This window comes from Cygnus olor, chromosome 4 (assembly GCF_009769625.2).
Source record: "Cygnus olor isolate bCygOlo1 chromosome 4, bCygOlo1.pri.v2, whole genome shotgun sequence".
Taxonomy (NCBI): domain Eukaryota; kingdom Metazoa; phylum Chordata; class Aves; order Anseriformes; family Anatidae; genus Cygnus; species Cygnus olor.
In genome coordinates this window covers 62,147,126-62,160,066 of record NC_049172.1, presented here as the reverse complement: position 1 = coordinate 62,160,066, position 12,941 = coordinate 62,147,126, and the positions used below count along the sequence as shown (strand labels likewise).

At 39.0% G+C, this 12,941-nt stretch overlaps 1 protein-coding gene across 6 annotated transcripts in view; it reads left to right on the top strand.

The window, feature by feature from the left end:
* The first annotated feature begins 418 nt into the window (after positions 1-418).
* The window catches only part of CC2D2A (coiled-coil and C2 domain containing 2A), a 58,266-nt gene continuing 45,743 nt past the window's right edge, over positions 419-12,941 (top strand). For 2 of the 6 annotated variants that reach the window (XM_040557209.1, XM_040557207.1), the window contains exons 1-6: positions 971-1,465; positions 8,916-9,004; positions 9,509-9,610; positions 11,378-11,476; positions 12,288-12,461; positions 12,637-12,787. In XM_040557209.1, the coding sequence (XP_040413143.1) occupies positions 1,420-1,465; positions 8,916-9,004; positions 9,509-9,610; positions 11,378-11,476; positions 12,288-12,461; positions 12,637-12,787 (661 nt within the window). In that variant the 5' untranslated portion in view covers positions 971-1,419. Of the gene's footprint in view, positions 528-970; positions 1,466-1,585; positions 1,797-7,897; positions 8,041-8,915; positions 9,005-9,508; positions 9,611-11,377; positions 11,477-12,287; positions 12,462-12,636; positions 12,788-12,941 lie in introns of those variants that run through there. The other 4 variants (XM_040557208.1, XM_040557205.1, XM_040557206.1 and 1 more) reach the window with 4 other exon arrangements.

Genomic DNA, 12,941 nt, shown 5'->3' with positions numbered 1-12,941 from the left:
GCAATGAGTCGTATAATTATGAAAATTCCCCAAACATCTGTAATCAAATACTGCAACCTCATAGTGGAAACAAAGCTAAAGTGATTTGGCAGATTCCAGCCAACCAAGGCCAACAGTGAGAATGAAAAAAGGGATTGAATGTGTCTGTGATCCAAATCTTGATGATGACTTTATGGACTGTGGTTGGATTATTTATATATATATATTTTAAAATGTAATGAGAGTCTTCATACAGTGTATACTGGCCCACATTATTCAGTTACATAAAATAATTAAACGGATCCATATATTTTGAATCATTCCATTTAAAATAATAATATTAAAACTGTACATTAAGGAGTACCTTGTTTGAGCATTCAGGGTACAAAGGTTACATGGATGTATCTCATGATCAGTGTGCACATATTAAAACCTTTCTCTTCATACAGTAACTGCCTAAAAGTAACTCCTGCATTGCCTGTGACAGCCAGGTGCCAGCCTCTGAGCAGATGAACCTCAGTGAGGAGCCCCAGATGATAATCATGGAGGTCAGTGTCCACTTAGTTGAGAAGAAGAGTTATGGTCATTTTTCACTGAGTGATGGGATTTTCTTTTATATATGTAACTGAGAAAAGTGTAATAAATAACTTGAGTGTCTAGTAGGCTCGTGTTATCCCCTAGATCCATATAGTCAGTACCACTGTGGTTAAGACATTTCTTCTCAGAAAGATCAATCATTGGAACAGGTTGCCCAGGGAGGTGGTGGCATCACCGTCCCTGGGGGTGTTCAAGGAAAGGTTGGACGTAGTGCTTAGGGACATGGTTTAGTGGGTGACATTCGTGGCATGGGGATGGTTGGACCAGGTGATCTTGGAGGGCTTTTCCAACCCTGATGATTCTATGATAATGCAGGTGGGCATGGTTATTGTTTCTGTGCTAGAACATTGCATTCAGATACCATATGCTGTGAAGTATGTACTTTTAATGTTTTTAAATTCTATTTTACATTGAGGCAAGTTAGATTACACTATCTTCAAATTTCTCGTTAAACACATTGACTCTTGAGTAAGTTAGGAAAACACAGTTGTCCTGTCTTCCACCTGCAGAACTACTTCAGAAGCTATGTTCAAATCGTGTCTGGAGAGCTACGTGAGGAAGAATCACTTCACGTCCGAGGATAGGAGCTGCGCAGCCACCGACAGACCCCTCATAACCCCCTGAACTCCCCTCAGCAGCCAGCGGCACCGCGCATGCGCGCACAGCCCCTCGCGCAGCACCCCGCATGCGCGCTTTCTCCCGCCACTATAAACTCGGGCCCCGCCCGGCCTCGCTTCGCTTCGCTGCCGCGCTGCCCCCAGGACACCTCCGGACCCCTCCGGACCCCTGCCCGGACCCCCGGCCGCCGGAGCCCCCCGGGCGGAGGAACGGAACCGCGCCCGCATGGCGGAACAGCCGCCCGCCGCCGCCCCGCGGCCGCCGCCGCGCAGTGAGTGGCTCCAGCGGGCGGGGTCTGTGTGAGGGGGCGGGGGGCGGGACCGGGGTGGGGGGAGGGGCGCACGGTGAGCGAGGTCCTGGCAGCTAAGTGCTGGCTGGTTTGGGGCCGGTTTTGTCCAAAACGCGAATTCTTTGGAAATCTGGGCGCGGGGTTCTGCTGGTGCCTTCGGGCTGGATGTGTGCTGTCGGAAGCAGAGGCCCAGCCGCGCACCTAGGGGGAGGGAGCTCGCTGGCACTGACAGGAGTCTGTAACTTCTGTGGGGCCGCTGCGGTGTGTGGCTGGGGCATCCAGCTGCACGGCTCCGGGGGCCCACCTGCACAGGGTGAAAAAGGGCGAACTCAGAGGGTTAAACAGGCAATAAACCGCCAACACACCTGGGTATAAACATCCTCGGGTTTTCCCCCAAGCACACCTAGGTATAACCATCCTCAGGTTTTCACCAGAATCCAAGTGAAATCTGTGTGTGGTTCTTAAGCTCATTTTCTCAAAACATTACTTACTTTTTCCCGACATACACAATTTAGGGATGTTCCCAGCTCTTCCAAGACCTTTGTGCGTTTCTTTTCCTTTTCTGTCGAGCCTTACTGTGCCTGATTGTGCTCCGGAGTGATACACTCTTGACTGACTCCAGCACCTTTCAGAGAGGATCGCACGGGGAAATCAGGAGACACCCTCTAGTGATGGCTGGTTTCTCTCACAGCAGCTCACTTCCCAAGGATAAACAGAGCGGTACGGCAGTGCTTTGAGAAGAGAACTGACCATTAGCTTCTTTATGATAAACTGTTTGTTGTCTTAAGTACTTTGCTCTGTTATTCCTTCTTCTGAAATCCTCCATTTCTGCTCATTCTGTCTCAGTGGAAAGTACTGCATGCAGCGTTCTGAATTAAACTCTATCACCGCTTTACTTACAAGCGGAATAATGTATAAATCTGTTTTTTTCCCTCCCTCTAAATTCACACATCTTAAATTTTGAGTAAGACTGCACCTTGGCTTGAAGCCTTCATTAGTCTATCCCAAACTATTTTCCACTTGTTTTCGCCTGGAATTCAGTTTGACAGATTTATAAATGATTCTAATGCTCAGTTTTGTATATACAAAACTTTTGAATAACCTGACACTGAAGTTTGGGAGAAGTAGGTTAGTTTTCAGTTCCTTGGTACCTTTACTATGCTGATGATCAGCATACGCGTTTCTGTTTATCATTGTCTTGTCAGATGATAATTAACCATTTATATATATATATCCCCTTGCAATTTCCCAGGTGCCACTGAGAAATTTTGCATAGCCTGTTTTCTCTGCTAGCATGCTTGGGTTTTGTTTTAGTGCATGTGTTAATACATTGCCTCTATTCCTATGGCTCTTTAATTTCTCATGGTTGTCACTGTATTAATTCGTTGTTTATAATAAATATGTGGTGTGAAAAATACACACAGACACATGCACACACCTCTTCTATGAAAAGGGAACTGTATTTAAATACAAGTGGGAAGTAGGTAACATTTGTGGCATTTTCAGTTTGTGATGTCCCTCAAATACTTGTTTTCTTTCATGCCACGTTATATATTCACTTTCTCATTTCTGGTCCCAGTATGGCAAGCTTATCCTGAAACACATCCATTAGCTATTTCTTCGCTTCATAGTCACAGCAGATGTTGTTTGTCCCCATTAGTCTTCAAGTGTTCAGTCAGTCTTTACCCTTTTTTATGCACTCTGATAGCAGAACAGTACTGTTTTCCTTTGATAGCAGTACGTGTGTGCTTAGATGCCTCTAGACCTTTCTTAAATCCAAAGACTTGGCACTATGTCAGTCAGAATAACAAATAAGAATTGCAAAAAAAGAATTCTTTTAAAGAAAAAGCCTGCATCTGATACTTACTATGGTGAGATGCCGGGACAAGTACAGTGTTGCAATATCCATGAAAAATAGAAAGGTGTTTCTAGCACCCATGGTGGAAGTTGTCGTTCCTTACTTCTTTTAGGTACCACTGGTGCTTGGTCGTGGCATAAGCATTGGTCTGTGTGCTTTTGCTCGTGCCTGCCTTCCGCATCCCGTTCAGGTATGGGATGGGCGTCAAGATACTTGCAGCAGTTCAGGGTCTGCGTAAGTGCAGAGACCAGGCTCAGGGGAAATCAAGGGACAAACTTATTAGATGATGTTTTTAGGTTCTCAGTTCTGCTTAATTTCAGTTTGACTATCCAGCTAGCTCATTGTGTCTGCCTGAAGTAAAATACACTGCAGGATAATGATGCTTCCCACATAAAATGTGGTGTGTGCTTCTTTGATGCAGGCCTTGAAGGGGTGATCCTGCAAAGTAGTGCTCTCAGGGATGTCCTTTGTCTTCTACTTCATATATATATATATATATATATATCTTGAAGTTAAGCACAAATTAGTTGGCTATAGAGCCCATTCACATAAACAGAAGAGAAATAAAGCAGTGAAAAATAATTCTTAAGTGGTCCTTCTTTCAAGTAACGACAGGATCCCACAGTAATTGATGCATTGAATTAATTCTACCACAACTATTAAAGCCTTAATATGTTTTTCATTATATATAGAAAGTGTCATTCCTCTGTCACAAGGAATTAATTCATTCATAAAAAATTCTTCAGCATCCTGAGCATCGATTCTGGAGGTGCTTAAAGTGATGGAAGATTTTCTGCGCTAATTTTGCATGTTTACACAGTTCACTTTAACTCTGCTTGTCTGGAAACATTTACAAGGAATTGTCGAGTATTCCAGAAGATTGAAAGCAGATACTTATCTGTTCTCTAGTTTTCAGAAAATTGGAATGGAATTGAATGTTCCAGTCAAGTAGAATGTTTTCACACAGCAACTGTACGGAAAACAATGACAGAAAAAAGTCATAGAAGGGAAATCAAAAAGTAACTTAGTCCATCTTCTTCCCTAAAGTAGGTTCAACTCAATTTAAGTCTTGATAGCCTATTTTTCAATTGTTTGGTTTGTTTTTAGCTTAAAAGCTTGCACTGATGAAGACCAAATGGCTGATTTCAGGGACTGTTCCAATGCTAGAAGATCCCAGAAATTAAAAACCTTTTCCAGTGTGTAACCACCTTTCTCGTAGCAATTCAAGTTCATCATTTCCATCTCCAGCAGGCACACGGTGCTGTTCTGTGTGCAGTGACCTTTTGCGAGCTTGAATTTGTTAGAAATGAATTTTTCCTCTATTCCAAAAACTCTTCAAACTTAGCCTTTCTTCAAGTGTGACTTCTGATAGGCTTTGCTTGCACATTTTTTCCACAGATTATTATATCACATTATATCATCATTCAAACCATTAATAAGTATTTTAAAGGTATTAGATTAAGGCAGAGCCTGAAAATACCTATACAATATCTGTTTTGAATGTATTAACTGTTACTTGCTTACCTTTCTAAATGTGGTTTTCCAGTGACGTGCATGCCTCCCTTTTTTTCCCTCTTTTTTTCCCTCTTTTTCTACCCTTTCCTGTAATTTCATCAAAATATCTCCTAATGAGAAACACTTTCTATAGTACATGGTCATAAGCTTACACCTTTTCCAAACTACTAACAGTCTGTGGGAAATATATGTTGAAGAACATTAAGTTGGCTTGACAGACCTTGAAAACTTGGCTAATCTAGGCCTGCTGTTATTTATTGCTATCGCTTTGCTATATCTTTAATATGTTTACAAATAGGATGAATTTTATTACTTTTTTTTAGAATTGAAGTTAGATTGACCTGTTTATGCTTCTGTTGTTCCTTCTATCTCCCCCTTTTTAATAAAAGACACTTGCCCAGGATTTTGGAACTTGCCCATTCTCCATCATTTCTCAGCATTGCTTACTGCTCTGATGTTACTTCAGCCACTCCATTGGAATGATGAGTTTCAATTAGCGGAGCCTAATGAATATCTGTGGAGATCTCGTTCTCTGTTCCGTTGTTAGTTCTCATCCTGTTTTTACTGGTACTACATTCCTTCTTAGGAAAGACAAAATTCAGGCAGGCTTTCCTGTGTGTCATCTCTTAGCATCTCTGCTGAGTACCTACTTGCTAATTCTTTCTTTAGTATTCCGCCTAGTAAGGAAATGGATGTTGGATGCTCCCTTTTCTCTTGGTCTTATGCTACTGATATTTACTTTGTGCTTTTTTTTCTCTTCTGAAAGTTGCCAGATACAATGAAAGCTTTGGACAGATACGGGTAGTAAATTGTGTGGTTTGAAAAGATTAGGATACACCTAAGCTCTTTGTTTCTAAGTAGAATCAGTGATAGTGTGGTTTGGTCTTAACACTTTTTTTCATTTCTAAATGACAGTGGATTATTCTAGAAATTATCCTAGTGGTCATCTTAGAAATTAGACCACACTCTGGTATAGTTGTTAGCCTCTAAATGTTTAAGTTGTATGTTCCAAATACAGTGTCTTCTGCCACCAGTAAAGCTCTCAGAATCATATCAAATCAGCCGCAACGTGATGTATGTTGTGTGACATTACCATTCCTAAGCCCTTAGCCTCTGCTGTTTTATCTCCTTCTCATGAATTTAATGCCTTATATAAGCCTGAAATCACCCTTTACTTCGACCTTGGCAAACAGTGTCCTTTCCTAAGGACAAAGAACAAATGTGTTTGGCTCAAAGAGCTGACAAGTGTTAGAATTATACAAGCAGAGATAACTAGAAAAAAACTTACTTGCTTAGAATGTCATGTGGTCATAGGTTAAAAATAATTAAAAAGCCATGCACTGCAAAGCACAAATGTGAAGAGAGTTTTCTCCTGCTAAATATCTTGCAGTTTTTCCAGTAAAAGAGCCAATGTGTCCTATGTGGAACAACACAGCTCCTTCTGGAAATGAAAGCTATTTACAAAAGTTCTGAATTAAAAAAAAAAAAAAAAAAAAGCAAAATGAGATCTGAGCATTCCATGTACGAGAAGGGATATAAAACGTTTGTTTTTAACTATTGTGTGTATCAGCTATGCATTTCAGCAAGCTCCTGAGAATTTCCAGGTGAGCTCCAGGACTCCAGTGAGACTGAAGAGGCTGTGCAGTTGGGGAGACAATTAATTAGGTCTTTGATCACTTTCCAGGCTGTTAGGTATATAAAAGTACATTTTCAGCTAAAGGGAGGCTTTTTTTTTTTAGGGAGGCTTTTGTAAAGTCGATAAACTTGACTCTTTTACGGTGATCATGCAATCCATTAGAAGAAAGATGGGTACCATCTTACAATACTATGCAGAGGACAAATGTAATTGTGTTTAATACATAAAACCAGTGGAAGTTCCACTATTTGCTTATATGTACAATCTCCTTCATAATACACACAATGTTTTTCATTTCCGTTTGAGAGGAAGGTAGGATGTAGGTATCCACTCCTTTGTATTTCTGCCCTCTATACTGTAGCTTCTTTGTAAACAACTGGATAATTTTTCATCCTTTTTTATTTAGAAATTGGGGAATGCAATAGGGTATGGGGTCACACTGCCATTCTTTGTTTGAATCTACCTGAAGAAATCATAATCGAAGAGATCTGACAGGGGATTTAAAGGGAAGGAATGCCATCAATCCATCAAATGAAAAGGAAATCATGATAACTCTGATTTAATGAGTTCTCATTCACTTTTAATTTTGGAAAAAAAAAAAGCCTGTGCTTTTTGGGGGCACCCATTTAAAGGCTGCAACAGACAGTAGTTCTCCTTTCCCAAGACTACATGATCCCGGGTTAGTGTCCCAACCTGGTAGTTACTATACAAAAATCTAAATGTACGCCAGTCATTTAAAACTCAGTCTTGTAAATCTCATGGGATCAGCAGAGAATACTTGATCCCAAAGGATGCAGGGTTTTGATGAGTTCTTGGGAATGGAAGTTGGGTTGTGGTTTTGTTTGTTTTAAATCATCCCCTGGCGTATGCCCCTCTGGTGGTGGCCTCCAGCTGGTCTTAGCACTACTGTGGGTGCCAGAGGAAACAGTGCTGAAAGTCTCAAAGTCAAGATAAACAACATCCACTGATTTTCCCTTCATGAACTAACCCAATTATCTTACTGTAGACGGTTGTCACATTGGTCAGGTGTAAGGTGTTCTGTCTGGTTGTTTTGTTTGCTTTTTTTTTTTCCCTTGATAAATCCATACCGATGACTCCCAACTGTCATCTTGTCCTTAATACATTTGGCAATGGTTTTCAGGATTATTTGTTCCATTGCTTTCTCAGGCATTAAGGTGAGGCTGACCAGCTTGTGTTCTTCCTGAAGGCAAGAGTGATGTTCACTCTAGTCTTCAGGAACCTTCCTTAATCACCATGGTCTCTTAATGAGAGTGGCCTTGAGGTGTCATCAGCCAGCTCCCTTGGCACTGACGGGAGCATCCCTTTACAGTCCATAGATTTGTGTACACCCAGTTTGTTTAAATGTGGCCTTAGTTGATCTTCCTCCACTAAGGGTAAATTTTTGACCCAGACTTTTCCACAGGTCTCTGGAGCCTGGTATTCCTGGTGGCAAATCTTACCAGTAAAGCCGAGATAAAGAAGGCACTGATTACTTGGGTTTCTTTTTCACTGTGTCCCCTGTCACTATGTCCCCTGCCCCATTCAGAGGTGGGTCTCTGATTTCTTAGTCTTCCTTTTGCTCCTAATATACCTGTAAAAGCTCTCATCTTGTTGCACGTTGTATCCATTCAAGTCCAGGTGGGTTTTGGCTTTCTTAAACCCTGCATGCTTGGACAGTGCCATAGTATTCCTCTCCAGTCACCTGTGTCTGCTTCCATCTCCTGTAAGGTACCTTTTTATACCTGGGTTCAGCTCGTTTATCCATGTAACCTCCTTGCTTGACTTGCTGTAGGTGGGGATGGCGTGCTCCTTTGCTTGGAGAGCTGGTGATCTGTTAATTCAAGGAGGATGGCACGAGCAGAGTTGCGAGTAGCTTGTGTGTGAAATGGTTTTTAGTTAAAGTTAGTTGATGCTGTCAGTCATACACGGGGCTGGGTAAAATTCATCTTATTCTCTTGGTTGTGTTAGAACGATAGCACAAAAATGCCATGGGTTAAATTATTAGTTTGTCACCACAAAAAGCAGGTAGCTCTAAGTTGGAAAAGGAAGCAAGTTTGTAAGTACTCTTGCAGTCACACCTGTATCAGGATTTATTGCACATCATCATTCAAAATTTGATCTGGAAGCTCTAAGTGCTTGTTAAAGGCCAGATAATTATTTTTGTTTTAATAGAAAAAAAAGTGTGTACATTACTTAAGGAGGTTCAGAGTTTATTATATTAGCCAGATCCACTGCAACTAAAGGCATTTAAATAATAGTACATAAAGTTTAAATTGTGCAAAAAAGAGAAATTTGATTCCTTCGCATTTCTTCATGCTTTCTGTTGGGACATGGGATTCTGTGTGGGATAGTCTCATTTTACATAATTTTAAGTTTCTTTTACAATACAATTTAAACATGTTACTGTGTTCTCTCTGTTTCAGGCTTGCCGCCTGCTCCTTCTACATCAAGGGCAGGCTTTGCGGAACTTTCTGTCAGGGAGCGAATGAGAGAGAAAATAAAAGCAGCGAGGGTGCGAGTTCTTCAAAAGTCCTGTTTGTTTGACTTTACTCTTATAAGTACCAACAGCTTCATTTTGCTTTCCTGGTGTTGTGTGTATCTGATTGGGATATTTGCTTTTTTAATTCTAATGCCAAAATTCAGTTCATCAGTACAGTTATTTTCCAGCATCTTTCTCATACTGTATTTCTTTCTAAAGTTTACATTTCAGCTGTGTTTGTACTATAAAAGCTATCTTTTTTATAAGAAAAATTTAAAATCATGACAAGATGTTTCTGTTTTCATCAAAAAAACTTACCGTGCTGTTTTGAAATAAATTGATTTGTTATTAAGTTAACTCTGCAGTTTAATAAGGGGTATTAACATCTAGGTCTGTGAAAGCACTTAAGCTGATTACATAGTTAAGATTCTGTCCCTAATACAAGCACACATAAGATGTTGAGTTCCTGGGACTTACTGTAGCTTTGGTCCTGTTATATTTATGTTGCAGTTAAGCATTATTTTTTTGTTTGCCTAGTCAAAAGCAGAAGTCACTTTATCTCAAGAAGACCTCAGGCCACGACCAAGGCGTTTGAAAAACGTCAGAGAAAGAAAAACAGAAGTCAGCCTGGATAAAGTGGTAAGAACGTACTCTAGGTCTCGCTACCCTGATAGCGAGAAAGTAAATATGAAACGTCAAATAAATCAAAGACTATAGAAGATCAGCTTCATTTATTTTAATGTGGTCAGAATGATATCATTGTTTGATTTAGTTATCAGGAACCTCACCAATTATTGCTTTTAATGTATATATTTAACAACAGTCACTTTCTTTAACTACAGTATAGACATTTTGTGAAACTTGTCTTTTTCAGCTTCATGACTTGTGTTGTTTAAGATGCCTTAAAGCATTTAAGTTACTGTAACAGAAAGGACTGCTCTATAGAAATTTGCTTTATATAAATTTGCACAGTGTAATTGCTAAATACTGTATATTAACTTTTCATTGCACTGTATTTGTATTTCCTTAACGTTATTTTATATTCTTTTTTTAGTATAAGCATGTTCTTTGTTAGAAAATTAATTCTGTATTGAACAAATAACAAAGGCTATGCCAGTAGAATTTGCATACAGATATTTTTCAGAATTCACAAAGAGACTGCTTGCCTCTAGCAAATGTGTTCAAAAGAATTTGTATGCCCAGAAAATAACAAAATGTAGCAGTAACACACCTATCTGGAATTGCAAACAATGTGAATTATGCCTGGTTAAATTACTTTTCTGGGTTAGAAGTACCTATCTATGTTGGTTTTGGGGAGGCCAGTATTTTCTTATAAAAAGTAGTTGTCATAATGGTCAGTTAAGTAGTATTGTTTTAATACATTTGTATTAGGAATTCATGGAAGGGATGTCCTTAAATAAGATGGATATTAATTTTTTGTAAGGCGTACCTAAACCCTTCCACGTGTAGGTTTTGTTTCCTGTGCTTGTTTACATGTGTATGAAGTATTGTTTTGTTAAATAAGTGGCTGTCAGATTGACAGAATTTCTTATTTTGCTGGATTTGCCAGATATTGTTATATTTTGAAGTTCAGGTTGACTAGAGGTAAACTTTGACTAGAGAAAAAATCTTCCTTTAATTTAAGAATTCATGCTACAAAGAGCAAAAACAATGTTAGGTTTCTTTATGTTGGCTGAGCCTGATGCAAATCAATCTGAAGCACTTAACCTCATAACCAGTGATCTGTCTTATCTGTTTGTGGGGACAGATGAGGCTTCAGAAAACAGGAAAAAGATAACCATGCTATTTCCTTTCATCATCATCCGTGGAGTTTCAGAGTAGCCTAGCAATAACTGCTTGAAAGAGAACAAAGCAAATAAGGCACCCAAGCAATGGAGAGTACCTTTTTTGAATAATAGCAAATATAATTGTCCTGTTTTCAGCAGGGACTATAGAAGTAGCTGGTCTTGGCTCCTGAATTCCCTTCCCGGTCAGTACTGTCTGCCAGCAGCACCCTTGTCGCTGCTGCCAGGCTGGTGCTGTCTGCCAGTCTCTCATTTGTCTCGTTTCTGGGGCTGGAAGGTTTCTCATTGCTGCCCCATTTCTCCCCCTTGTGGAGATGAGAACGTGGCTGCCTGTTTTCAAAAGTGCAGAAATGACTTCATTAGTAGTGAAGAATGTATACGTTTATGCAGTGGACTGTTTCTTGATGTTCTGCAGTCTATTTCTTGACCCATGTTAAAGGAGAAAGGCATTAACTAATAAATAAATGTATCCTTTTAACATAAATATAAAATCAGTATAATTGTCATCACAGTGATTTTCTTTTTTCTTAAGTTTTTACTATAAAAGTGCAACATCTAATCAGTCTTATTTTTTGATGGACTCCTGTATATTTTTGTGCAGTCTGGTGATAAATTTAGAGAGATGCAAGAGGATGAATCCCACTTACTATCAAAAGTAAAGTTTCGTGATTCTGTCAAAAAGCTGAAACAAAAGTCACCAGTAAGTACCAATTCCGTCATTTCAATAACTGATAGTAGTTTAAATAAAACTTTATATGGCTTCGTGATTCTGTTTGAATAAGCAAGCAGGATTCAGTCTTGAGCAGTGAAGAGGGTTTTGTTTAATTTAAAAATTCACAAACAGAATGTCTACAATTGAAGTGTAAAACGGAAACCATCAAATATAAGAGTGACGTTTTTTAATTAAAAACAAAACAAAAAGAGTAAATCCATTTGTACATAATTAATGGAACTTGGAGGAAACTTGTTCCTTCTATTTAATTCCTCTCAGTTGGATGTCACCAGTTGGAAGTTAAAGGAGTATAAGATGCTTAGAGTCACAAAATGCTACTGTTAATTCTTCTATTAGAACATTCATACTGACGCTCAAAGGAGCCTGAGTCCTTTGGAGGCAAAATGCCATAATAAATTTTTCTTTGTATGATTCATCTGCATTATCATTATACAATGATATCTGTATTACAGCCAGAACTTAAACCTTTGCATTTCTCATTCACAAATTGTTTGTATTTAAAATAATAGGCTGGTTAAAGTCGAGCTAAATAACTCTTTTCTATAAAGCATTACAAAAAATATTTCATGAAATGATAGTATAGCAACAGAAAATCTCACATATCATTTAAAAATACTTCAGTCAATTTCAGCATTTCTGTGAGCTCTGAGATGAAATAGCTATCCAGTGGCAAGTGTTTGTACATGCTGTTATTGCTATTATTAATGGAAAGATACTTTCACTTGCCCTAAATTTATTATAAATGTCATATAAAAGTATCTTTGTGTTCTTTTCGCAGGTCCAGAATGATTTTCCTTCCGCTGAAGAAGCATATAATTTCTTTACCTTCAATTTTGATTCTGAACCAGAGAATGTAAAGGCTGGAGCACAAAAAAGGAGTGAATTAAATGAAGAAGAGGGGGCAGAAGAATATGTAGAAGCCCATGAGGAAGAACAAGAGGAAGATGAAACGGTGTGAGCTGTAGAATAAATGTTAATATTTTTAGTCAGGCTTCTTGAATTAATTTTAATCATCTAATACAAAATGACAGCTTTTGTTCCCTTAAAATTTCTTGAAGTATGCTTTCTAGAGATCTCTACTTTAAGAAACAGATGAACTAACAGAGATGTTTCCATTTGAACTATAGGATGAAGATGTACGCCTAGTTAAAGATGATTTATTCATTATAGGGCAAACAGCTGAAGATCTTCTAGTAATGAAACCTGCTGACTGTGAAAGCTACTCAGAACAACTGCAAAAAGAAAAGGAATTTCTCTTCATCCCCAGCAGGCTGACAGGTATGAAGGTTGTGCTTAACCATTTTCTTCCTGGATTTTGCATAGCATGCCACCCTTTGATCTTTTGAAAAATCTTGTATCAGATTGGCAATAGAGAGATACTTAATTGCTGTGCTCCAACACTTACCATCCAGTTAAGTCCCTGTCTGAAAAA